Genomic DNA, 27,974 nt, shown 5'->3' with positions numbered 1-27,974 from the left:
GCTGATTCATTCCTCAAAATGGCCACAATGGCCAGGTCTGGGATAGGAAAAAACTGGGAGCCAGAAACTCCATCCTAGTCTCCCATGTTGGTGGCAGGGACCCAAGTACTTGAGCTGTCTTCTGCTGTTTTCCCAGGTGCATTAGCAGGGAGCTGGGTTAGCAGTGCAGTAGCCAGTACTCAAAGTGGTACTCTGATACGGATGTTAGCATTGTAAGTGCTAACATTGCTGTACCAAAACACTGGCCACACTTGCTAAAGCTTTTACTAATTAATTGATCAGTAAAGAATGATTAGTATAACCTATGATTTTGAAAAGAAAGATGAATCCAGGCTTTCCTCATTGCTCATTCACTGCTCCTTCATATTCTTTGCTTGCCCCCTTTCTCTAAATGGAAACTTCTCTTCAAATTTGTCTCTGGGTTTCATCATCGCCTTTCTTCCTTCAGGAGTCAGATTGCTATTCTGGCTTGACCTGTTGCCAGATGTGGTCGTGGTAAGTGCCCTCATCCAGATCCCTGCTCCATATCTTTGCTATCTAATTCCTACACCATGGAACCCTTAGTAACAATCCCAAGAAGTTATGGGGGTGGGGGTGGGGAAGCCATTGTAATCCATAAGCTGTACTTTGGAAATTTATATTTGTTAAATAAAAGTTAAAAAAAAATCCCATTCTTGGTGGTCTTTTCCACTTCCTGTGATTGGATTGCCTTGATGCTCATGTAGGGCAGTTCTCCTGAGTGAATCCTTCTGTTGTGTGGACTCTATATTGGTTACACAACATTTTATGCCCATTAATCTTATCTCTATTTAGATAGTGTACTTGCTGAAGCCATGTTGGTTTGGAGTCCTGCCCTTGGTGGAAGACAGCTAAGTTCACTCCTGTTATGCAATTCACAAAGAGCCTTGGAGACCCACTGGGCCTTGAACATGAAGTTTGGCACTGATATAAGAAGTACAAGAGAGAGGTTGGTGCTTGCACAGGGCAGTGGTGTGATTACAGTGGTGTTTGGGAGGCACTATCCTGAAAACTGGAGAGTGGAGATGGGGAGATTAACTAGCAGGTCGCCACTGGCCTCCTAGAAAGAAGTAAAGGAACACAGGGGCCCAGCAAACATTGCATCTGATTTGCCCCACCCTTCCAGCCTCACTGTACTTTTCTCCTCCCCTCTCTTTCACTGGGGTGGTCAGCTGCAGAGGCCTTTTTAACTGTCACTCTGCTTTGTATCCTTTGCACACATTCTGTTGCCACTGCCTAGAATCTCCTCACTCCATGTTCCAAATTAACTCCAGTTCATTCTTTAGTGGTTAGGTTCAACACCAATTCCTTAGATTATTCTTTGACATTCCAGTCTAGGTTAAGTACCCTCATTGGAAAAAAAATCAATTAATTTTTCAATTCATTGTAATTAGTCTGTGCTATAATGGAAGCTGTTTGCAGACAGATATTTGCCTGATGGTTCACAGCTCTCTCCCCAATGCCATTCATAGTGCCTGTTTCAGAATATGTGTTTAATAAGCATTTGCTGAATACCTGGAACACTAAATAAATATGTACTTAATCATCTTTATGACTCACCTGAAAATCTGTGACTTTTGCTTGCAGTTTCTCTGGACTTCAAATACTGATTAAATGACTAAAATTTGAAGTTGAGAGATTATTCTATTTATTTATTTATTTATTTATTTATTTTTTGACAGGCAGAGTGGACAGTGAGAGAGAGAGACAGAGAGAAAGGTGTTCCTTTGCCGTTGGTTCGCCCTCCAATGGCCGCCGCGGCCGGCGCGCTGCGGCTAGCGCACCGCGCTGATCCGATGGCAGGAGCCAGGAGCCAGGTGCTTTTCCTGGTCTCCCATGGGGTGCAGGGCCCAAGCACCTGGGCCATCCTCCACTGCACTCCCTGGCCACAGCAGAGAGCTGGCCTGGAAGAGGGGCAACAGGGACAGAATCCGGCGTCCCAACCGGGACTAGAACCCGGTGTGCCGGCGCCGCTAGGAGGAGGATTAGCCTAGTGAGCCGCGGCGCCGGCCGAGAGATTATTCTAGAAGGAGAATCAGTGGAAAATCTGGTGAACTGTTATTTCTTGTTTTATATTTTCCATAATCAGAGAAATTACTTTTTAAAGAATTGAGATGAAATATGTATATATAAATTTACCATATTAACATTTTAATAAATTTTTATTTATTTGAAAGGTAGAGTAACACAGAGAGGGAGACAGACAGACACACACACACACAAACTCCATCTGAGTTTTCCATGTAAATACAGGGGCCCAAGCATTTGGACTGTCTTCTACCGCTTTCTCAGGTGCATTAGCAGGGAGCTAAACAGAAATGGAGCAGTTAGGTCTTGAACCAGCACTCATATGGGATACTAGTATAGGCAATGCTTAAACCTTCTGTTTTACAGTGCTGTGCCCCCACCAGTATTAACTGTTTTTAAGTGTACAGTTAAGTAAATTCACACTGTTGTGCAAACAAAACCACCATCCATTGTCAGAACATTTTCATTTTCCTGAACTGAAGTTCTGTGCCCATTAAACAATAGCTCCCCATTTCTGTCTCTTTTTCAGCCCCTGGAAACCACTGTTCTACTTTCGATATATATGATTTTGACTACTCTAAATGCTGTATATAATGTAATCATGCAGTGTTTTTCCTTTTTTGAATTGCACCATTTCACTTAGCACAGTGCCCTCCAGGTTCATCCATGTTGTAGCAGGTGTCAGCATTTCCTTCCTTTTCAAAGCTGAGTGATCTTCCATTGCATGTATGTAGCACATTTTATTCATCCATTTATCTTTTATGGACATTTGAGTTGTTTCTATTCCTTGGCTATTGTGAATAGGGCACATAAATATCTCTGAGACCATGCTTCCACTTCTTTTGAGAATTTCTTGTTCAAATGGTAAATCCATGTTTAAATCTTTAGGGGGCTGCCACAGTTTTTTGCTTAAACAATTTCTTTTTAAGATAAAAAAATACAACAACTTACATATGTTGGCTCCTTTCAAGTAGTCACCTTGCAAGGTTATTCAGCTATTTCAACAGTTGTGCTATTAAAACTAAAGCTATCAAAGCTTTCTTTTAGAAACAGTTTTTGAGTTTCTAATACTGGCATAAGAGAGCAGAGGCAGTATTTTTTTTTTTTTTTTTTTGACAGGCAGAGTTAGACAGTGAGAGAGGGAGACAGAGAGAAAGGTCTTCCTTCCATTGGTTCACCCCCGAAATGGCTGCTAGGGCCGGCGTGCTGCACCGATCCAAAGCCAGGAGCCAGGTGCCTCCTCCTGGTCTCCCATGCAGGTGCAGAGCCCAAGCACCTGGGCCATCCTCCACTGCCTTCCCCGGGCCACAGCAGAGACCTTGACTGGAAGAGGAGCAACAGGGACAGAACCGGCGCCCCAACCGGACTAGAACCTGGAGTGCCGGTGCTGCAGGCGGAGGATTAGCCTAGTGAACCACAGCGCCAGCCAGAGGCAGTGGTTTTTTTAAAAAAAGATTTATTTTATTTAAAAGACAGAGTGAGTGACAGAGGGGGGAAAGGGAGTGGGGGATAGAAAGCAAGAGAGCAAGCAAGTGAACTTCCATTTGCTAACTCACTTCCCTAATGGCCACAACAGCTGGGACTGGACCAGGCTAAAACCAGGAGGCTGGAACTCTATTCAGGTCTCCCACATGGGTGGCAAGGTCCCAGATATTTGGGCCATCTTCCACTGCCTTCCCAGGTTCATTAGCAAGGAGTTGGATCAGAAATAGAGCAACCAGTACTTGAACCAGTGCTCCGATATGAGATGGATACCAGTGTTGCAGGCTGCAGCTTATTCCACTGTGTCACAGAGCTAGTTCCAAGCTTTTTTATAGATTAAGAAATAATTTTTATTTATTTGCCTGAGAGGCAGAGAAACAGACAAAGAGAAATAGCAAGCTTCAGCAAGTGAATGAAAGAGAGACAGAAACAGAGACACAGAGCTCTCATCTGATGGCTCAGTCTTCTAATGCCCAGAACAGTGGGGACTAGAAACTCAATTCAGATCTCCCATGTGGATGCCAGGGACCCAAGCACTTGAACCAACACCTGCTACCTCCCAGAGTATTATTAACTGGAATTTTGAACCAAACCTGGACTCAAACCCAAATATTCTGGTATGTGAAGCTGATGTTCCAATCAGTGTTTTGTTTTTTGAAGCAATTTTGGAGAACAATCACAGTTTATGTTGCATAATGAGCATTCATATGAATGCTTTCCTTAAACATTGTCACAATTCTATGAAGTAGGCTGCCCCTCCCTTGTCTTCTCGTTGCTGGCCCCACTTCTCTCTCCATCTGTCCATATATAATGATGAGCTTATAAAATCTAAGCACCGACAGTTTGCTTCCATGCTTATGCAGCCTTCTGTGCTCTTCAACATGAAGATCAGACTCCTAATCTTAGTATATAAAATCTTTGTGTGTCTTACCACTAGCTTCCTACTTCAAATATCCCAAGTCTATTACTCCAAAGTATGTATTTGCTCTTCCTAGGAGGTCCTGTGCTTTGCAGATGCTCTTCCATCCATGTGGCTTTTCTGGTGTCTTCATAGTTTTTACTTCTCTGGAATGTTTTCCTTGGCCCAGTACCTCCGTCCCACAAACCAAATTAAACACACTTCTATTTACTTGAATTATAACACCTTCATTAATTTACTTTGAAATTGTCTGCTCTTCTATATCTCTTTCATGAAAAAAAATTTTTTTTTTTGGGACAGGCAGAGTGGACAGTGAGAGAGAGAGACAGAGAGAAAGGTCTTCCTTTGCCGTTGGTTCACCCTCCAATGGCCGCCGTGGCTGGCGCACCGCGCTGACCCGATGGCAGGAGCCAGGTGCTTCTCCTGGTCTCCCATGGGGTGCAGGGCACAAGTACTTGGGCCATCCTCCACTGCACTCCCTGGCCACAGCAGAGAGCTGGCCTGGAAGAGGGGCAACTGGAACAGAATCCGGCACCCTGACTGGGACTAGAACTCAGTGTGCGGGCGCCACAAGGCGGAGGATTAGCCTAGTGAGCCGCGGCGCCAGCCTCATGAATTTGAAATTGTAGATATAGGGACTTTTTTTATGGTTATGTGTAGGCTTGGATCAAAGTAATGACTTTTATACATTGGTCAGCTAAGCCTTTGTTTTCAATTGCAAAGTGGGGTATATTGATTCTGAACCACTCTCTGGAGACATTTGTCAATGTCTGGAGATATTTTTGATTGTCACAGCTGGAGAGATGGCTATGGCACCTAGTGTTAGAGGTAAGGGATGTTATTGAACCTCTTGTAGTGCACAGGACAGCTTCCAACAACAAGCTATCCAACCTATGATGCCAGTAGAGCCAAATTGAGAAACCCTGAGCTAAAGAAGAAAGTGACCATTATGTAATACTAATGGGCAAGGTCCATGAATGTCATGACCTCTGCTGCAGCAGGATGCCTTCTACCTATGTTTATTATATTTAAGTCAGCACAATGGATGCACATTGGGAATGATAACCTCCATGACCATTGGCAAGTTTTTGTTTGGAACATTTTTGGACTTATCTCAGTAAATTTTATCAAAAAAGCACTTAAATTAAATGTCATAATAAAATAGTGGAGGACTGAGATTCTAAACATCTTATACAATGAGAAGTTACTGTGCCCAAAATGTGAATATTATTTTTTATTCAACTGAGGAACACTGAATGTGGGCAGATATTTAGGACAGTGGTTCAGATACTGCCTGGGACACATTCATACCATCTCAGAATGCCTGGGATTGAGTCCAGGCTCTGCTTCTGATTCCAAATTCCTCTGCTATGTACCCAGAAAGCAGCAGTGGTGGCTCAAGTACTTGGTTCCCTCCCTACCCTTAGGAGACCTGGATTGTGGTCTGGCCTTCTGGCTTTTGCCTGGCCCAGCTCCAACTATTGTGAGCATTCAGAGAGTGAACTAGCAGATGGAAGATCTTTGTCTGTCTGTGTTTGTCTGTCTCTACCTCTAGTCTCTCTGACTTTGAAATAAATAATAAATATATAAAAAATTTAAAAACAAAAACACTGAAGGGAAGGAGCAGAAACCTACTGGACAGTCCTTGGCAGATGGGACACTTAAAAAGGCACTTGGTGGCAATGAACTCACTCAGATATTCCAGTAGTAAGTAAGTGGATTTACCAAATCTGGAAGTGAAAAATAAGTTAATGTTTTGATTTATATACTACATATATAATATATGCCTTATATTAGATGTAAAATATAGCCTTGCTCAGGTATAGCTTATATTTTGTTAACCTTCAAATTATTTTTTTTTAAGATTGACTTATTTATTTGAAAGTCAGAGAGAGAGGGAGAGACACAGAGAGATTCTTTCATCTGCTGGTTCACTCCCTAACTGGCTGAATGGCCAGGGCTGGGCCAGACCAAGAGTCAGGAGCTTTATCCAGGTCTCCCACGTGGGTGGCAGGGGCCAACACTTTGGCCACCTTCCACTGCTTTTCCAGGCCATTAACAGAGAGCTGGATCAGAAATGGAACATCCAGGACATGAACTGGTACCCAAATGGGATGCCAGTATCACAGGTGGTGACTTTACCCACTATGCCACAATATCAGCCCCAAACCTTAAAATTATTTAATTCTTATTTTTAATTATAAATGATGCATTTATTTCTATTAGGAAACACATGACATGGTTTTCCAATCTCAGCATCAGTACAGATTTATGGTTGAGTTTGTCTTTGCCTCAAGGTTGACATTACTTTGTCTTTAATAAGCTTATTGATTGATTTGTTCTGTTTATCTCAATATATATTAAAATGTAAACAAAATGTTAATTCTTACAATGACCATTTAAAATAAACATGAGTCTACTAAATCATGGAGGATTCCAAGATGGCAGAATAGGGAGGGAAATTACTGCTCTAGTCTAGATAGTTAAAATAGAAGTGGAGAGAGTACACACTCAGGGAAGAGTTAGGGAGAAAGCTGCAGAGGAAACTCCATGCAAATTAGAGGGATACCGTGGTTCTACATGGAGGGTGTGGATGTGTACAACTCAGGACCCCAGCAGCCAAAAGCCTCAGCACCAGGTTTGGAGAATGAGGAGAGTTCAGACTGCAGCAGCCCAAACCACTGGTGATAAAGCTACAGGAAGAGCCTGGTGTGAGTCTGACTTGGAGCCACAGTGTACCTGTCAAATAGAGGGGAAAAAGGGGGGGACACATTTTTTTCTCTTCCTGACCACCTGGCACCAGTGTCCTATAACTAGCCGAAGTGGGGTGGGTGTCATTTTGGACACACATAACTGTGCCAGCTTGTCTCTATGGGCCCAGAAACCAGCAGAGAAGAGACAGTCTGGCTGGGAGAATTGACAGGGAGCTGGGTGTCTGACTGTGGGAGCCTTGTATGCTGTGACTGTGAAAACACTGGCTGTGTGGGAGGGTGCAGGGTGTGGTTGGGTCTTTGGGCAGTTACTATGGGTGGCTCCATGTGCTCAGGGCTCCCTGTTTCCCTGATGACGGTCATTGCTGTGGATCTGTGCTCACATTGAGGACTGCACTGATACTTTGTGTGGTTCTTGTGGCAGTGTGGATAAATATTGTACCCACTGGGGCTAGCGCCTGGCATTGGTCTCCTTGGAGGAGATGAGGTGAATATGAGAGTACACCAACAGAGCTAATCAAACCTTACCTCTGATTAAAAAAAAAAGAGAGAGATTTTACACACCCAATGTGGGTGTCACCTTGGACACTCCCCTCAAACTGAAACACTGAACAGAGCTCCCTGACCACACCCAGCACACACCTCTGGGTATTCACTGAAAGAGCAGACACTTTACTAAGCTGCAGAGGCATAGTCCAAAGATAAAAACCATCATGGGGGAAAAAAAAAAAAAAAACTAGTATTTCCACAAATGTTTAAAAATAAGCACAGCAATTTCAGAAACAAGAATAAGGAAGACAACATGACGCCCCCAGGGGAACACAACACTTCAATACTAGAATGTGAAGATGAAGAGACTGAAGAAATGCCAGAAATGGAACTCAAAAAATTGATCATAGGATTACTTAAAAGTAATCAGAAGCAAATTCATGAACTAAAGAAATCCATACATAACATGAAGGAAAATTTCTCCCATGAAATTGAGATCCTAAAGAGAAATCAAAATGAAATATCAGAAATGATGAATTCAATAGATCAAATAAAAAATGTGGTGAAAAGCCTTAACAACAGACTGGTAAGGCAGAAAAAGAGAATATCCAAGTTAAAAGACAAACCTCTGGGAATTTTACAGTCAGATCAATAAAAGAAGATATTAGGAAGCTAAAAACAATGTTGGAGGTTTATGTTGGAGATTTAGAAATTAGGAAGCTAAAAATAATGTTGGATAATATCAAACAAACCAACATATGGGTTTTAGGAGTTCCAGAAGGCATGGAAAGAGAGAATGGATTAGAAGTGAAATAATTACAAAAAACTTCCCTAATTTGGAGAAAGAAAGGGATGTCCAAGTGCAAAAGGCATATAGAACTCCTGATAGACATGAACAGAAAAGATCTTCACCATGACACATTGTAGTCAAACTCGCCATAGTAAAACATAAAGAAAAAGATTCTAAAATGTGCACAAGAGAAATACCATATTACTTTCAAAGGATCTCCAATTAGACACACAACTGACTTCACATCAGAAACGTTATAGGTTTGGAGAGAATGGCGAGATATGTTCAAAAAGGAAACTGTCAACCCAGAATATTGTACCCTGCAAAGCTCTCCTTTATGAAGGAAGGTGAAATAAAGACCTTCCATAACAATAGAAATTTAAAGAATTTGTCATCACTAATCCAACCTTACAAAAGATGCTTAAGGATGTACCAAACACAGAAACATGATCACCACTATGAAAGAAGGTCAAGATGGAAAATCTCCCAAAAAGTAATCAATAGGAATATTTATGGAAAAATGGCAGGGTGAAGTCATTACTTATCAGTAGTCATCTTGAATTTAAATGGCCTCCACTCTCCAGTTAAAAGATACAGACTGGCAGAATGGATTAAAAAACAAGACCCATCTGTTTACTGCCTAGACGAAACACATCTCACCAACCAAGATTCACAGACTGAAGGTGAAACAATGGAAAAGATATTCGGTGCTAACAGAAACCAAAAAAGAGCTGGTGCATCCATCCTAATATCAGACAAAATAGACTTTAACACAAAAACTGTTAAAAGAGATAAGGAAGGGCACCATGTAATGATTAATGGATTAATACAACAGGAAGACATGACTCTAATAAATTTATATGCACCAATACAGGGCACCTGGTTATTTAAAAGAAATTTTAATGGATCTAAAGGTAGAGACAGACTTCAATACATTAGTAATGGGGGTCTTCAATACTCCATTTTCAGCAATGGACAGATCAACCAGACAGAAAATCAGCAAGGAAACAACAGAGTTAATCGACACTATAGACCAAATGGACCTGACAGATATCTATGGAACTTTTCTTCCTACAGTTGCAGAATGCACATTTTTCTCATCAGTGCATGGAACTTTCTGTAGTATTGACCATATGTTAGGCCATAAAGAAAACCTCAGCAAATTCAAAAAAATCAAAATCATAGCATGCATCTTCCTTGATCACAATGGAATGAATCTGGAAAGTAGCAACTCAGGAAACTAGAACATATACAAACACATGGAGACTGAACAGCTTGCTCCTGAATGTGAACAGTCAGTCATAGAAACAATCAAAAAGAGAAATCAGGAGATTTCTGGAAATGAATGAAGATGACAATACAACATATCAAAACTTATGGGATACAGCAAAAGCAGTGTTAAGAGGAAAGCTTATAGCAGTTGGTGCCTACATCCAGAGATTGGAAAGGCACCAAATAAATGAGCTATCAGTGCATCTCAGGGACCTAGAAAAACAGCAGCAAACCAAACCCATAAGTAGTAGGAGAAAAGAAATAATTAAAATTAGAGAAGAAATAAACAAAATTGAAATAAAAATAAAAGCTCATTGAAATGAAAAAATCAAAGCTTATTGGAAAAAATAAACAAAATTGAGACACCATTTGCCTAACTAATAAAAAAAAAAGAGACCCAAATCAATAATGTAGAGATGAAAAAGGAAATGTTAACAACAGACACCATAGAAATAAAAAGAATCATCAGAAATTACTACAAAGGGCTGTATGTCAACAAACAAGGAAACCTAGAAGACATTGTTAGATTCCTGGACACATACAGCCTACCTAGATTGAGCCAAGAAGATACAGAAAGCTTAAACAGACCAATAACAAGATGGAAATTGAATCAGTAATAAAGACTCTCTCAAGAAAGAAGAATCCAGGGCTGGATGGTTTCACTGCTGAATTCAACAGACATTTAATGAAGAACTAACTCTAATTCTTCTCAAGCTATTCGAATCAATTGAAAGAGAGGAATCCTCCCAAACTCTTTCTATGAAGACAGCATCACCCAAATTCCTAAACCTGAAAAAGACACAGCAGAGAAAGGGAACTGCAGACCAATTTCCCTGATGAACTTAGATGCAAAAATCCTTAACAAAATTCTGGCCAATCAAATCCAACAACACACAAAAAGGTCATTCACCTGGAGTAAGTGAAATTTATCCCTGGGATGCAGGATTTGTTCAACATTTACGAATCAATCAATGTGATATATCACATTGACAAATGAAGAAAAAAACCATATGGTTATTTCAATAGATGTAGAGAAAGAATTTGATAAAATACAATGCCCTTTTGTGATGAAAACTCTAAACAAATTGGGTACAGAAGGAACATTCCTAAACACAATCAAGTCAATTTATGACAAACCCGTGACCAGTGTCCTATTGAATGGGGAAAAGTTGGAAGCATTCCCGGAAACATCCAGAAACAGACAAGGATGCCCACTCTCACCATTGCTATTCAATATAGTCCTGGAAGTTTTAGCCAGAGCCATCATGCAAGAAAAAGAAACCAAAGGGATACAAATTGGGAAGGAAGATGTCAAACTATCTGTATTTGCAGATGACATGATTCTATATAAGGGGATCCAAAAGACTCTACTAAGGGACTATTGAAACTCATAAAAGAGTTTGGTAAAGTGGCAGGATATAAAATCAACACACACAAATCAGTAGCTTTTTATACACAGACAATGCCACAGCTGAGAAAGAACTTTTTAAACCATTCCCTTTCATAATAGCTACACAAATAAAAATACCTTGAAATAAATTTAACCAAGGATGTCGAAGATCTCTACAATGAGATTTACAAAACATTAAAGAAAGAAATAGGGGCTGGCACTGTTGCGTAGCAGGTACAGCTGCTGCCTGAAGTGCCAGTATTCCATATGGGCGCCAATTCAAGTCCCAGCTGCTTGGGAAAGCAGTGGAAGATGGCCCAAATCCTGGAGCCCCTGCACCCAAATGGGAGACCAAGAGAAAGCTCCTGGCTTAGGATTGGTGCAGTTCCGGCCATTGTGGCTGTCTGGGAGGGTGAACCAGTGGATTGAAGACCTCTCTCTCTCTCTCTCTCTCTCTCTCTCTCTGCCTCTGCTCTCTGTAATTCTGCCTTTCAAATAAATAAATAAATCTTTTTTTAAAAAAGGAAGAAATGGAAGAAGACACAAAAAATGTTAAAATCTTCCATATTCATGGATTGGAAGAATCAATATCATCAAAATGTCCTACGGAAAGCAATTTACAAATTCAATGTAATATCCTTCAAAATACTGAGAATATTTTTCTCAGATATAGAGAAAACAGTGCTGAAATTCATATGAAATCACAGGATACCCCAAATAGCTAAAGCAATCTCATACAACAAAAACAAAGCCAGAGGCATCACAATATCAGATTTCAAGACATATTACAGGGAAATTATAATCAAAATAGCCTGGTACTGGTACAAAAACAGATGGATAGACCAATGGAACAGAATAAAAACTCCAGAAAACCCATGCATCTACAACCAACTTATTTTTTGATGAGTGAGTTAAAATCAATCCCTGGATCAAGGAAAGTTTCTTTAACAAACGGTGCTGGGAAACTGATTTCCATGTGCAGAAATATGAAGCAAGACCCCTACCTTACACCTTACAAAAAAATCCACTCAAAATGAATTAAAGATCTGAATCTATGACACAACACCTTCAAATTGTTAGAGAATACTCGGGAAACACTGAAAGACTTTGGCATAGACAAAGAGTTGTTGGGAAAGACCCCAGAGACATAGGCAATGAAAGCCAAAATTAAGAAATGGGATATTATCAAATATAGAAGCTTCTGCACTGCAAAAGAAACCCTCAGCAAAGTGATGTGGCAACTGACAGAATAGAAAAATTATTTGCAAACTTTGCAAGTGATAGAGGATTAATAACCAGAACATATAAAGAGCCCAAGAAATTCAATAACAACAAAACAAACCAGTTAAGAAATAGGCAAAGGACTTAAACTGGCATTTTTCAAAAGAGGGAATCAAAATGGTAAGCAGACACATGAAAAAAGGCTCAGTATCACTAGCCGTCAGGGAAATGGGAATCAAAACCTCACCCCAGTTAGAATGGCTTTCATACAGAAATCAACAAATACCGAATGCTGGCGAGGATGTGGGGAAAAAGGTACCCTAATCTGTTGGTGGGAGTATAAACTGGTGCAGCCCTTATGGAAGACTGTATGGAGATACCTCAGAAATCTCTATATAGACCTACAATATGATCCAGCCATTTTACTCTGGGAATTTAAACCAAGGGAAATGAAGTCAGCTTATGAAAGAGTTATCTGTACCCCCATGTTTATTGCAGCTCAATGAACAATATTAAAGATATGGAATCAACCCAAATGTCTGTCAACTGAAAACTGGATAAAGAAATTATAAGATATGTACATCATGGAATACTACACAAATGTAAAAAAAATGAAATCCTGTCTTTTGCAACGAAATGGGTGAAACTGGAAAGCATTATACTTAGTGAAATAAGCCAGTCCCAAAAGGACAGATACCATGTGTTCTCCCTGATCCGTGATAACCAATAGAGCACCTAAAAAGTAAACTATAGAAGTGAAATTGACAGTTTGAAATGTGATGACTTTGAATAGCCCTTTTCTGGATGGTTGAAGGACAAGTGTTTTTTTTTTTTTTCATATTATTCATTGAACTCTATTTAGTATAGAGTTAATCTTATGTGTATAAAGTTAATTGAAAATAGATCTCAGTAAATAATAATAATGGGAATAGGAGAGGGAGGACGAAGAAGGGTGAGAGTGCAGGGAGGAAGGTGGGTCCAAGGGGAAGAATCACTATGCTACAAACATTGCATTTATGAAATGCATGAAGTTTCTATACCTTAAATAATGGGTTTCAGGGGGAAAAAAAGCATGAGTCCAAATTTCTTGGCTGTATTAAACATTCATTGACTAAATTATCCACTCAATACTGTTTATGAGAAGAGAAGAGACAGGATTGAATAATTGCATGTTCCTGTTTTTAAAATATTTTTTAAGCAGGTAGATCTACAAAGGTACTCATTTTAATGATGTTGCTGGTCAATGAATTCTAATGCTCCATCTTATCTTTCCCTGTAGCATGGTCTTGATAGTACAAGCATCCTCTTGCCACCTCGTTATCCAGCATTTCCATCATCAAAACTACTCACCAAAAAGAGGCCCAGGAGCACAAAGAAATTAGAGCAGATATAATAAGAAACAAAAGCTGCAGACCCAAGGAAAACCAAGTAGCAGGCCTAAGATGAAGTGATGTCTTGTACCTTTTTTATTCATCCATTTTTGCAAGATAGAAGTGCAAATGGGGCTGGATTTTGACTCAGATTTCTTGATTCTGTTCCTCTGATCCTTTTAAAATATGTATTTGCAAGACTGGCTTAATTCTAAGGGGTGTTTTTCTGAATCCTTCCTGTTTATAACCTTGGGGCAGGTTCATACACATTCTTTGCACATGTCTGCCACCAGAGATTTTTGGCATATATTCCTGAAATCCCAAATTCCGTTGGATTCTTTCCAGTTCTCAAAAGATAAGTTACAGATTTCTCAGGAAAATACTATATTTGTTTTTTATTTTTTCATAACATAAATTCATGAAATGTGTACTGAACTGTTATTTTGGATTTGAAAACTCATAAATTCCTCCACATACATAAATGCATACAAATGATAGCTTCTATCATGTGGTCTGATTTTGGGCATACATACCTATTCCCAACACTGCCTTCCCACCAAGACATTAAAATTTACTTCAAGAGGACCCAAAAGTCCTACTTGAATGACACAGACAAGACACTAAACAATTATCTGTTACAGGAATGAATGAGTAAATGGGGAGTAGATAACTAGACAGACAGATGTGATCTCTCTTAAGTTGACAAAATAGATCAGCAAAATAGAATCTCTCTGATCTGTGCAGCAGATGACACAATTCAAGTTGCTCATGCTGAATTCCTTCTTTTTAGATCAATCTGTGGTTTCCTAACATTGGTAAAACTCATCAGGCTTCCTGAAAAATGAAATAGTGGGTTCCAAAGCCCTTGTCAGCCCTGCGCGTCATGAATACCCAGACCAAGCAGAACAACCTCAGTGTGATCAGAGAGGTATATAAATGTCAACAATGAATATGAACGTCACACTCTTCAGATTAATGCTTTATTTATTAGGCTACATATTCTGAGTAAAAACATCTTCCAAATGACTCGAAATTTAGCCTTTAAGCAAGAAAACTCAATTTATTTTAACCACATTGAAGGGGTGGCTTTAAATTTCCCTGCTTTCTCTAACAGTATATTGAATGTCATGGAGCATTTTCTTTGTAATTCTAGACATCTTATTACTCTTTTGTGGTACTGTCTTCAGACATGGCTAAGGTATTTTTGTGTCTCAGAAAGTGATCATAGAAGTGCATTTGCTGTTTTATAGATGTGGTTTTCTTTTTTTTTTCTTCCTTTGTTTCTTTTTAATTTCCTTTTTTTTTTTTTTTTTTTTTTTTTTTTTTTACTTCTCTCGTGATTTAAGCCATCATTTATCATGTCTCGTTGCACTATTTTGTCTACTTCTAATTTTTGCTTTGGGCCGGGAAACAAAGTTTATGAGGTTGAACATGAGCCACCTCAATGAATTAAACCTAGACTAAGAGCACAAAGTGTCCAACAAAGCTTAGAGAGGCTCTCCTTCCAGTCAAGTTCATGAACTTTATGTGTAGATTTGATGACCCAGTAAATGGCATCCACCTTTTCTGAGCCACTTGAGGGAAGCAAGAGTCAAGCAGATGGAGTTCTGTATTACTTGTGGAGCTGGTTTTGGGATTGTAACTTATACTCACAGGCAAGTAGGTTTTCTGACTGTCACAAAGCTGTAAAAATCTTTGGCTCTCCCTGAGATGAAGCCTGACACGGGAAGCCTTGCAGCATGGGGGATCCATGCCTCTTCCTTACCCAGCCAGCTCCTGAGAGAACAAAAGAGGAGGTGGAAGGAAGACACACCCAGTTTCTGTTCTCTAAATTTATCAGTCAGAAGCTGCTAATGGCAGTGTGGGTCCGAGGCACAGAGAGAGGCCAGCCATGTTGAGGAGTAATGCCCTCTACAGGGGATTACAGGAGTAGAGAGGAATTCGTTTTCTTCTAACAGTGATGTGTTTTCTTCGGCCAAGAATACTATTTTGAAAAATTTTGCCTTGTGTTAATCAGAATATGCTAAAAGGAAACATTCATGGAAATAAGGAATTTAGAACAAGGAAACGTCTATTCAAAATGTGATAAACCTTATATGGAGGAAAATTCTGATATATGTTAAAAACAAATTCATAACTATTCATCCATTTCATGTTCTTCCCTAGAGCCTACTCTTGTCCTCTCATGCATACCTGTAGGGAGAGCAAATCCTAGAAGCTGGAGGTGTTTTGTTGACTGAGCATGATACCTGCAGGACAGTTGCCTTGAAAATGACTTTCAATGATGTCTGTGGGAATGTAGAATTGCAGGAGCCTGGGCTAAGCAGAACTGCATGTCATAAAAAGCAGTATCTGGGAAGATGGTAGATTATTTTTTATGGTCTGCTGAAGGGAAAGGTATTTGTTTATTTAATTTGTTTATTTATTAAGAAATTGTGAGATCAGAGAATTTGGGGAGGAATATGTGCATATGTAGCACACTGTTCATACCTGGGTTGCAACCAAACATTATTGCTTGTGTTAACCGCAAATCCTAACTGCTTGATGTCTCTTAACTTTAAAATTACAAGGCTTATGCTGTAGTCTGTATTTATGTGGATAAGAAAAAAGTACTATATTTCCTTATTGTGACAAGTCAATTGTTTCCCAAGTGAATTTTTCCAAGAGCCATATATAATCTTTTTGTCTCTCTCACTTTTTCCCTAGCATTCTCACCCTGCTTCCTTAACTATTCTTCTCAATGCCTTAGGATTTTTTCAGTTTATCTCAGATCTAATTTGAATGGAAGCTTTCATACAGAGATGGAATCACCTGTATTAATTATATTAACCAATGATAGTTTTCATAGTAGGCAAAATCCAAGATCTCTGAAGTTTCATAAATCAAAGATTTATTTTTAACTCCAGTTATGAGTCCATTTCGGGTCTGTGGTGTGTGTTCCATAGAGTCACTCAGGTACCCAGGCTGAAGGAAACGTTATGGTCTTAGAGTTGTATTTTCTGGGAAACTTGATCTTTGAGACCATTAAGTAAAATGGGGAAAAGGGGGATAGAGGAGGCATGTAGCTCATAATTGTACTTTTGCTCGCTCATAGTCTGTTGACTAAAAGTGGCCACACAGCCCTAAGCCTGACTGCAAGAGATACAGGGAACTGTAGTGGGGCAGAGGGAATACTTAGGAAACTCTATGTCTCTCTGCTACTCCTATTGGCCAGAATTCTATGAAACCCTAGTGATACTAAAATTCAAACAAATTCTGAATATCATTTGTAGGTAAAAATACTCTTATTTCATATTCTCATAGACATCTGAGAGGTTTTTTTCCTTCTAATATCAGTTTCTTCAAAGTAACTCTGGGTTTAGCCTATACTTTTTAAACTTGGAATAGTCAAGAAAATGTGTTGGGTTATTTGTTGTGTGTGTGTCTCTCTTTTTGCACTCCTCTCTCTCTCTCACTCAGCAAACAACTTATCTACATAATGCTTTAAATTCTTTACAGTTTCATATCAGCAGTTGCATATGTAAATTTGAAACTTACCCTCTGCTAGTAGGGGACCTAGCCTTATCTATTACCTAACTATCTATCTTATTTAATCATTCTTTCTTTCATTTATTCATTAATTTATATTATTGGTGGACTGTTTCCCCATGAAGTAAGAGCAAATGTGTGATTTTGGAAATTCTTCACTTTGCCTTTAACCTGTTGGGGGTATTTTACTCTTTCTTTTTTTTCTGGATGGTCTTTTTTTAAAAGATATATTTATTTATTAAATAGCATTAAATATTATTTATTTAATAAGTATTATTTATACATTAATTATTAATATTAATAAATATTAATAATAAGTATTTATTAAATAATAAATATTACTTAAATATTTATTAAATATATCTTTTTAAAAGAAGCAGAGAGAGAGCAAGGTCTTTCATCTGCTGGCTCACTCCCCAGATGGCTGCAATGGCTGGAGCTGCACTGATCCAAAGCCAGAAGCCAGGAGCTTCTTCTGGGTCTACCACATGGGCACAGGGGCCCAAGAACCTGGACCATCTTCCACTGCTTTCCCAGGCCACAGGAGAGAGCTAGGTCAAAAGTGGAGCAGCCAGGACTCAAACTGGTGCCCATATGGGATGCCAGCACCGCAGGTGGCGGCTTCACCCAGTTTACCACAGTGCCAGCCCTGTGGCTAGTGTTTTTTAGAGATGGTCTTATCTGCATGGTGGACCATCATCTGGGACCCTGGCAAGGCATGCAGGAGTTGCTTAGGGGCAGACGTGGGCTGTGCTGTGTTGTCTGCAGGCCTCCTTGTTCTCTAGGCTTCAGTCCAGGCTGGGCTGATGCTATATTCCCAAGATCCTTCAGGGAGATTTGGGGGTAAAAGTCTCACTGGCTATTGAAGCTGCCCTTGAGAGCACCTGAGGATATTCTTATCCCTATTTCTATCCCAAGGAATAATAATTTCATTTTGGAAGATCCAGAGTATCTGTGGTGGTCCTTGGTCATTGGAGAGAATTAGGAAGATATGTGAGGGATGCTGTAGAGTGGGACAATTACATGGATCTTAATGATTGTTTTTGTTTCTTGAAGGGACTGGACAGAATTGAGCTGAGCTTCACCATAATATCCATGTTGAGATCCTTTGTCATTGCTTGAAATGACGCACCTCCTTTAGGAAGAAGGACCCTTTCAGGGCTTCTTTTATGCATCACCACCCAGGGGAAGCCCAATGTCCACTGGTGTCAACCCAGCAGAGTGGGAAAGAAGAGGTTACTCCAACTTTTCTCCTTCCTTCTTCCCTCTATTCTTCATAAGGCATTTTGTATGTTATTGAAGGAAACAAAATCCTGAAAATTCTTTCCTTTGCCTTTAAGACTGGATAGGGAAATCAGATGAAGCTATGTAAAACAGCTAATAGAAAATTGAAAGTTTCCCTCTCACCTATCTTATTCTGTGGACTTTCTACCTGCAAATCAAATATTGGTCATCAGTGCAATTAGTACAGATGAGAAACAAAAACGATGTAAAAAACAAGAAAATAAAGACATCAGATCTTTCTCTTCAGGTATTTAAAAAAATTTTTTTTAAGTTAAGGGAAACAACTTTCATATATTTCATATATATTTCATATATACAGATTTAGCTACATAGGGATAATTTTCACCCTACCCTCTCTCCTGCCCACGCTCCTACCCTTCCTTGGGTGTTCTAATCAGGATAACTTACAAAACTAATAAAATTTGAAGTCTTGCATGGTTTATGCTCAAAAATGCTTCTAGATTTAAAATAAAACAAAACAAAAAATCCTATGAGCAAGTGAGTCTCTTTTTCTCTTCTCTAGGCTTTTCCTCCAAATGCCATCATTGTATTTTTTTACTGCATGTCAGTGACTCTGTTCTTCACAATAATCAAGCTGGTCAGTTATCGCCTACACCTCATGTTTGATAAAGGAGAAGTAATTCAGAAAAGACCCTCCAGAAAGAAAGAAAAGTCAAGTAAAGACAAAGATGCCAACAGTGAACACATGACTAACCACAAAATTCCAAGGTAACCTTTCCAATTAACGTGTTAGTTCATAATTTAAATGTTTTGATTTTGATTAAAATAGTCTTTCTCATTTATTACTTATGAAAATATACCAGTACAGAGGCACACATAGAGATATGTGTGCTCTCCTTATATTTAAGCATATGCTTAATAATAAAATTGATATTCATAATTCAGACAATTTAACCATCAACATGGTTTTAAACCATGATCTCAATTCATTTGCCTTAGACTTAACACTGCAAAAATTTTTACTTCAGTATTTGTATCCTGTTTTTTAAATGACTTAGAGCATACTAGATTATTTTAATGAATAGCATGTGTGTTTATTGATATACGTGCATAGAATTGAAATATTTAGAATAATTCTATAGTAAGCATGTCGCAATTCTTAAACTATTCCCTATAATCCTTTAAGAAAATATGTCCAATAATTTAAAAGTAATGTTTATTACCCTCTTTTATAAAGAAGAGATGTATATAAAGCATATGACAGAATAGACTTTAGGGGGAAGTAGTTTTTGGGCTATTACCTAAAGAATCACTTTTGTTTAACAATGTCACTGCTTTTGTGTTTACCCTGCTGGCTTAGCAATAACAGGCAAATTCACAATGATAGAAAGGAAGAGGCCACTCGAACCTTCCCTACGCCTCCCCTCCACTGCAGTTCCAGAGGGCAGAGCTTGAATTCTCATCACTCTTCTGGGCCTTTGGTTAGTGCTCTTGTTTCTGGTTTTACTCTCTTCCTGTTGCTGTAGTGTTGATCCCTTCTTAGAGAGGGATCAGACAGTAGCTGTGATTGTAGTTCATGTACTGTAAATATTGGTCCTTTACTTGTGGAAGATCAATCTCAGGATATGGAAATGGCCTGAGGAGTGCACTTGTGACCATAAGATAAACACCCAGTCATGTGTTCAGAGCATACCCATTGGCCTCCTCTGCTGCTGTCCTCCTATGGGGACAGCCACCTGGCCAGGGAACCAATATGCAGACCTTCACTTTCTTCTCCTGTCATTCACTTAATTTGTTATTATTTCTGATGCTTTCCACCTAGAATTAACTGCATCTGTTCACTGCTTTTCACACTAAATCATACTGGTTTCTTGGAAAGTCAATATATCACCTTTTTTCTAGATTTGCTGTATTGGGCTCTATTTATTATTGTGTAAGTCATGCCTTAATCCTTCTCCTTTTACTTTCTTAATTAGCAAACACCTTCTACCGCCTTGGCTGCAGTACAGTTTTCTTTCTTTGTTGTTTGTACATAAATCTTTTTTTTTTTTTAAGATTTATTTATTTATCTGAGAGGTAGAGTTACAGACAGAAAGAGGGAGAGACAGAGAAAGGTCTTCTGTCTGCTGGTTCACTCCCCAAGTGGCTGCAATTGCTGGAGCTGAGCCAATCCGAAGTCAGGAACCAGGAGCTAGGAGCTTCTTTTGGGTCTCCCATGCAGGTGCAGGGACCCAATCACTTGGGCCATCTTCCACTACTTTTCCCAGGCCATTAACAGAGTGCTGGATTGGAAGGAGCAGCCAGGACTAGAACAGGTCTCCATATGGGATGCCGGTGCTACAGGTGGAGGCTTAGTTCACTATGCCATGGTGCTGGCCCTAAAATCTTTTATTGTGCATATTTATGGGGTATTATGTGATGTCTCAGTACATATTTACATTATGCAATGTTCAATTCAGGATGAACATAATTATCTCCTCAAATATTTATCTTCTCTTTGGGTGAAAACATTCCAAATCTTTTCTTGTAGTTTTTAAAAAAAAATATATATATATATAAGCCGGCGCCGCGGCTCACTAGGCTAATCCTCCGCCTTGCGGCGCCGGCACACCGGGTTCTAGTCCCGGTCGGGGCGCCGGATTCTGTCCCGGTTGCCCCTCTTCCAGGCCAGCTCTCTGCTGTGGCCAGGGAGTGCAGTGGAGGATGGCCCAAGTGCTTGGGCCCTGCACCCCATGGGAGACCAGGAAAAGCACCTGGCTCCTGGCTCCTGCCATCGGATCAGCGCGGTGCACCGGCCGCAGCGCGCTGGCCGCGGCGGCCATTGGAGGGTGAACCAAGACGAAGGAAGACCTTTCTCTCTGTCTCTCTCTCACTGTTCACTCTGCCTGTCAAAAAAAAAAAAAAAAGAAAAAAAATATATAGTGCATTTTTTAAAATCTATAATCACCCTATTATGCAACAGAACACCAAAACTTTTTTTTTCTAATGACAACTGAGTCCCCACAAATCCAGCCTTTCCCTAACACTCCCTTGCTCTGACCCTTCCCCGCCTTCTGGTAACCACTAGTTTACTCTCAACCTCTAGGAGATCAATTTTTTGATTACTCAGATAAATGAGATCATATGGTACTTGTCTTTCTTTGCCTGGCTTATGTCACTTAATAAAATGATTTCTATATTTCATCCTTTTGTATTTATTTATTGGTATTTGTTTTTGCTCCCCATTTTATAGAAGTGTAAGGAGAGTGGATACTGTGTTTTTTTCACCATGTGCCATTTAGGAAAAAAGTGGCTGCTGGCTGCCTGGAAATGTGCAGTGAGCTGACTCATGTATTGATTTTCACTTTTTCCTTTGTTTAGGAGTTGCCGGCGCAGGAAACAGTTGAAGATCTCAAAGGTAGAATATTTAATATTTTATCACAGCATTATCCTCAGTGAAATAAAAAATACTTTGATGGAACTGAATGCCAGTAAGGACTACCATAAGACTATACAGTTATATTTTAACTTCATTTCTTTAACTTTGAATTGTTTTCCATCAGAATTTGTATATCAGGTCTACATTCAAATTGTGATATTTTATTGGTGATGTTTCACTGTCATTTTCTAAGTCTGTGTCTCATTTTCATAAAGCTCATAATAGTGGACATGTGATAAATTTATCATTGTGAACTAAAAATGTGTCTGTCAATGAGAAATTTAGTTAAGTATTTACATTAGAAAATGACAGGGAAGGGGCCAGCGCTGTGGTGCAGCAGGTTAATGCCCTGGCCTGAAGTGCCAGCATCCCATATGGGTGCCAGTTCTACTCATGGCTGCTCCTCTTCCAATCCAGCTCTCTGCTATGGCCTGGGATAGCAGTAGAAGATGGCCCAAGTCCTTGGGCCCCTGTACCCGTGTCGGAGACACAGAAGAAGCTCCTGGCTCCTGGCTCTGGATTGGTGCAGCTCCAGCCAATGTGGCCATCTGGGGAGTGAACCAGCGAATGGAAGACCTCTCTCTCTGTCTTTACCTCTCTCTCTGTAACTCTGTATTTCAAATAAATAAAATAAATCTTTACAAAAAAAAAAAAAAAAGAAAATGACAGAGAAAATTATAGAGCATTCTGCATATCTTCATTTCTTTTAAGTTAAGAATGTTGGGAAACTGTTTCCAAATTAAAGTCCTTTTTAAAGATTTATTTATTTATTTGAAAGGCAGGGCTACAGAAAGAGAGAGACAGACAGACAGACAGATCTCTCATGCATTGTTTCACTCTCCAAATGGCTGCAACAGCTGGAGCTGGTCTGATACGAAGCCAGAAGCCAGGAGCTAGGAGCTTCTCTGGGTCTCCCACATGGATGCAGGGATCCAAGCACAGGAGCCATCTTCAGCTGCTTTCTCAGGCACTTTAGCAGGGAGCTGTATCAGAAGTAGAGCAGCCAGGAAGCAAACCCATGCCCAGGTTTAACCTTCTACTCCACATCACCAGATCTTTTAAAGTTTTTTTTTAACAGACACATAAAAATTGTATATATTTATGAGGTACCATGTGATGTTTCAATACATGTATATACTGTGTAATGTTCAATCAGGGAAAATATATCTATCTCCTCAAACATTTAGCATTTCTGTATGGTGGGAACATTCAAAATCCTATTTGCCAGTTTTTCCCTAACTAAAGTAATATACAGTACATTATCTATAGTTACCCTTCTATGTAACATAACCCCAGAACTTCGTACTAACATATATAAGTACCTGCTAGTACCTGTTAATCAACTTTTTCCCATCTCTTCCTCCCAAAACATTTTTTTTAACCTAAAGGTTTAGTGAAGTTTTTTTTTTTTTTTTTTTTTTTTTTTTTAACTAAGCTTTTGTTTTATTGTTTATTGGTTGCCTTCGAAAGGCTTATAAAATACCTTTTGGAGGTCTGAATTAATTTCTTCCTTTTTCTAAATTTGTATTTTTTTTTCTACTTCACTATGAAGACAAATTTTCTGCATTTAAATTTTGAATAATATTAAATTTTATATTCTAGAAAACAACTGAAATTAGCACTATGGCCCTGAATCCTTAAAAGCAAGTTTTGTTTTTCATTGTTTGGTTACATTCTATTATAACAGTATATAATGGATTATCCAAATTATTTTGTCTGTATTATTATTTTTTAAAAGATTTACTTATTTATTTTAAAGGCAGAGTTACAAAGAGGCAGAGGCAGAGAGAGAGCGAGAGAGAGAAAGAGAGAGATCTTCCATCCACTGGCTCACTTTCCAAATGGCTGCAACTGCCGGAGCTGAGCAGATCCGAAGTCAGGAGCCAAGAGTTTCTTTCGGGTCTCCCACATGGTTGCAGGTGCCCAAGGGCGTGGGCCATCTTCTGCTGCTTTCCCAGGCACGTTAACAGGGAGCTGTATTGGAAGGAGAGCAGCCAGGACTTGAACTGGTGCCTTTATGGGATTCCAGCACTGGAGGCTGTTGCTTTACCCCCTATGCTCCAGTGCCAGCTCCTGTATTATTATTTTTTAAAGATTTATTTTGTTTATTTGAAAGGTAGAGCAGCAGAGAGACAGAAAGTGAGAGAGATCTTTCATCTTCTGGTTTACTCCCCAAATGGTGGCAAAGGATACAGCTGGCTGAACCTGAAGCTAGGAACTAGAAACTCTATCGGGTCTCCCATGTGGGTAGCAGGGGTGCAAGTACTTGGGCCATCTTCCATGTTTTTTCTAGGAACATTAGCAGGGAGCTGGATCTGAAGCAAGCAGCTGGGATACAAGCCAGTGCTCATATGGAATGCCAGCATTGCACTTAGTGGCTTAATCCACTACACCACAACACCTGCCTCTATTCTGTCTATGTTATTACTGCTGAGATGAAATGCATATTAGTTAGGTTTCTCATATTTTAGGTACTATACTCAGTTTCTTAACATTGTTACTATGTGTCTATTTTATACACAAATATAAACTTTTCCATCATATTCTACATAGTCTAACATCTATTACTTGATATCCTTTGATTGTCTGTTCATCATTCCTGTTGAAAGAACTATTTCCATTTTTATTAATTGTACTAGGAATTGTGGTAGAGATTTTGAGGCATCATTTTGTTCTGAGTCATAGCAAGTAAAATACACAAATAGTATTTAAACCCATATATTTTTATTAATCCAGTAATTTTGCTAAAATTTTTAGCAAAACGTTGTACTAAAGCTTTTTGGTTTTTTTCCTAGTCCAATTTTATGAGATATACAATTCCTGCAGTTCTCTGGCCTCAGAATCAGCCCTTAAGGCATGCGGATCCGGCTGAAAAGCCCATGAGTATTTCAGGCATGGAAAGCCAAGACACTCTGGAAAAATTAAAAAAAAAAAAAAAAAAAAAAAACCTAAATGAAAGATCTCCGTGAGTGAGATCCCAGTGGAAAGAACGGGTCATCAAAGAAGGAGGTACCTTTCTCTGAAGGGAGGAGAGAACTTCCACTTTGACCATGGCCTTGTCTAAATATGATCAGAGTCGGTGAACTCAGGGGGCTTCCATAGCCTTGGCAGCTCATGACAAGAGCCTCGGTTGATTACTGATGCCATAAACAAGAGTGTCAGTTTGTTAAGTCAACAACAGGAGTCACTGTGCACTTACTTCTCATGTAGGATCTTTGTTCTTAGTGTGCTGTACATTGTGATTTAATGCTATAACTAGTACTCAAACGGTATTTTTCACTTTATGTTTCTGTGCGGGAGCAAACTGTTGAAATCTTTACTTAATGTATGCTAAACTGATCTTCTGTATATAAAGAGAATCGAAAATGAATCTTGATGTGAATGGAAGGGGAGAGGGAGTGGGAAAGGGGAGGGTTGCGGGTGGGAGGGACGTTATGGGGGGGGGAAGCCATTGTAATCCATAAGCTGTACTTTGGAAATTCCTGCAATTGTTAAAACGCACACTGACTTTATTTTTAATAGCTTTATTGAGACATAATTCAGATACCATACAATTTTCTCATTTAAAGTGAACAATTGAAAGGTTTTTAAATATATTGATATGGAGCTGGCTCTGTGGCGCACTGGGTTAACTCCCTGACCTGAAGCACCAGCATCCCGTATGGGCGCCAGTTCTAGTCCCGGCTGCTCCTCTTCTGATCCAGCTCTCTGCTATGGCCTGCGATAGCAGTAGAAGATGGCCCAAGTCCTTGGGCCCCTGCACCTGTGTGGAAGACCCAGAAGAAGCTCCTGGCTCCTGGCTTCAGATTGGCGCAGCTTTGGCTGTTGCGGCCATCTGGGGAGTGAACCAGCGGATGGAGGACCTCTCTCTCTGTCTCTGCCTCTCTCTGTAACTTTGTCTTTCAAATAAATAAAATAAATCTTAAAAAAAAAAAAAAAATAGGCTGGCGCCGTGGCTAACTTGGCTAATCCTCTACCTGTGGCGTTGGCACCCCGGGGTTCTAGTCCCGCTTGGGGTTCTAGTCCCGGTTGCTCCTCTTCCACTCCAGCTCTCTGCTGTGGCCTGGGAGGGCAGTGGAGGATGGCCCATGTGCTTGGGTTCCTGCACCTACATGGGAGACTGGGAGGAAGTACCCGGCTCCTGGCTTCGGATCGGTGCAGCACCAGCCATGGCGGCCATTTGGGGAGTGAACCAATGGAAGGAACACCTTTCTCTCTGTCTCTCTCTCACTGTCTATAACTCTCTCTGCTTGTCTCTCTCACTGTTTAACTCTGCCTGGCAAAAAAATAAATAACTAATTAAAAATTAAAAAATATATTGATAAATTTGTGTATCCACCATCACAGTAATTTTAGTGCATTTTCCTTCCCTTACAAAGAAGCCCCCGCCCACACACATGCATACACCCACACACACATAGTTAACGATCACCTTGATTCTCTGCAACCCCCCAGGCAGCTACTATACTGCTTTCTGCATCTATAGATTGCAGTATTCTAGACATTTCATGTAAGTGTAATCATATAAGTGTGTGGTGTTTTGCGAATGATTTCTTTCAATTAGCCCAATATTTTCAAGATTCATCTGTGTTGTATATCTTACAAACTAGCTGAACTTCATCATTACTTCTAGTAATTTTTAAATGAATTTCTTACAATTTTCTGTACATACAATGATGTTATTTATAAATAAAGATACTTTCCCTTTTTCTTTCTAATCTGGTTGTCTTCATTCTTCTTTCCTTCCCTTCTCCTTCTTCCTTCTTTCCCTGCCCCCCTCCCCCTTTTCCTGAAAATTACTCTGCCTGGAATTTCTAGTATAATGTTGACTTGAGATAGTGTGAGAGTGGGCAGCATTGGCTTGTTTCTGTTCTTACAGGAAAATAATTGAATCTGTTATTTTTATGTATGTTGTTAGCTTTGAATGTTTCATAGATTCCTTTATTAGGTTTTGAAAATTTTCCTGTAATCTCAATTGTTTAATATATCTATCATAAAAGGATGTTGAATTTTGTCAAATGCTTCTTCTGCTTCTATTAACATGAACATGCAGTTTTTGATAATGTCATATTATTCCTAGTAATAGAGTATGCAAGGTTTACAGATGAGAATGTTGAGTGTTAGAGTAATAGCGCCCAGCTGAGAGGTTTTGCTCCCTGGTAGACATTTGACAATATCTGGAGGCATTTTTGATGTTCATGACTGGGGCGAAGCTTCTACTGGCATTGAGTTGGTAGAGGCCAGGGATGCTGCTAAGCACTCTGCAGTGCCCAGGATGGTTCCCCATGGCAAAGAATGATCTGGTACAAAATGTCACTAGTACCACAGTGGAAAAATCTTGGTTTAGAGCGATTAAGCTATATACCCAAGGTAATGTATCTGTAAGATAGCAGCAGAGCTAAGGTCTTTCTGGCCATGGGACCTAAATACATTCTTTTTTTTTTTTTTTTTTTTAATCTTTTATTTAATGAATATAAATTTCCAAAGTACGACTCATGTGTTACAATGGCTTCCCCCCCATACCGTCCCTCCCACCCACAACCCTCCCCTTTCCCACTCCCTCTCCCCTTCCATTCACATCAAGATTCATTTTCGATTATCTTAATATACAGAAGATCAGCTTAGTATACCTTAAGTAAGTATTTCAACAGTTTGCTCCCACACAGAAACATAAAGTGAAAAATAATAGATGATTTTTTTTAAATGATGATGAAATCAGATCAGACCTATTGTCATGTTTAATCCCAGTGAGAGTCAAGTTGGGAATTGATAATTTCTTTCTTTCTTTTTTTTTTTTTTTTACAGAAGATCAGTTTAGTGTACATTAAGTAAAGATTTCAGTCGTTTGCACCCCCATAGAAACACAAAGTGAAATATACTGTTTGAGTACTCGTTATAGCATTAAGCCTCAGTGTACAGCACGTTAAGGACAGAGATCCTACATGAGGAGTAAGTGCACAGTGACTCCTGTTGTTGACTTTACCAATTGACACTCCTGTTTATGGCATCAGTAATCTCCCTATGCACCAGTTATGAGTTTCCAAGGCTATGGAAGCCCCTTGAGTTCTCCGACTCTTATCTTGTTTAGACACG

At 39.5% G+C, this 27,974-nt stretch overlaps 1 protein-coding gene across 4 annotated transcripts in view; it reads left to right on the top strand.

Annotated features, from left to right (window-relative positions):
* PCNX2 (pecanex 2) overlaps positions 1-27,974 on the top strand; it is a 324,094-nt gene that overhangs the window by 12,449 nt on the left and 283,671 nt on the right. For 2 of the 4 annotated variants that reach the window (XM_008268254.3, XM_051821460.2), the window contains exons 2-4: positions 19,026-19,231; positions 19,824-19,944; positions 21,824-21,860. In XM_008268254.3, coding sequence (XP_008266476.2) covers positions 19,026-19,231; positions 19,824-19,944; positions 21,824-21,860 — 364 coding nt within the window. Of the gene's footprint in view, positions 1-684; positions 968-14,427; positions 14,619-19,025; positions 19,232-19,823; positions 19,945-21,823; positions 21,861-27,974 lie in introns of those variants that run through there. The other 2 variants (XM_051821462.2, XM_051821461.2) reach the window with 2 other exon arrangements.

The sequence above is a fragment of the Oryctolagus cuniculus genome, chromosome 13, assembly GCF_964237555.1.
Source record: "Oryctolagus cuniculus chromosome 13, mOryCun1.1, whole genome shotgun sequence".
Taxonomy (NCBI): Eukaryota; Metazoa; Chordata; class Mammalia; order Lagomorpha; family Leporidae; genus Oryctolagus; species Oryctolagus cuniculus.
This window is presented reverse-complemented; position numbering and strand designations above follow the sequence as displayed.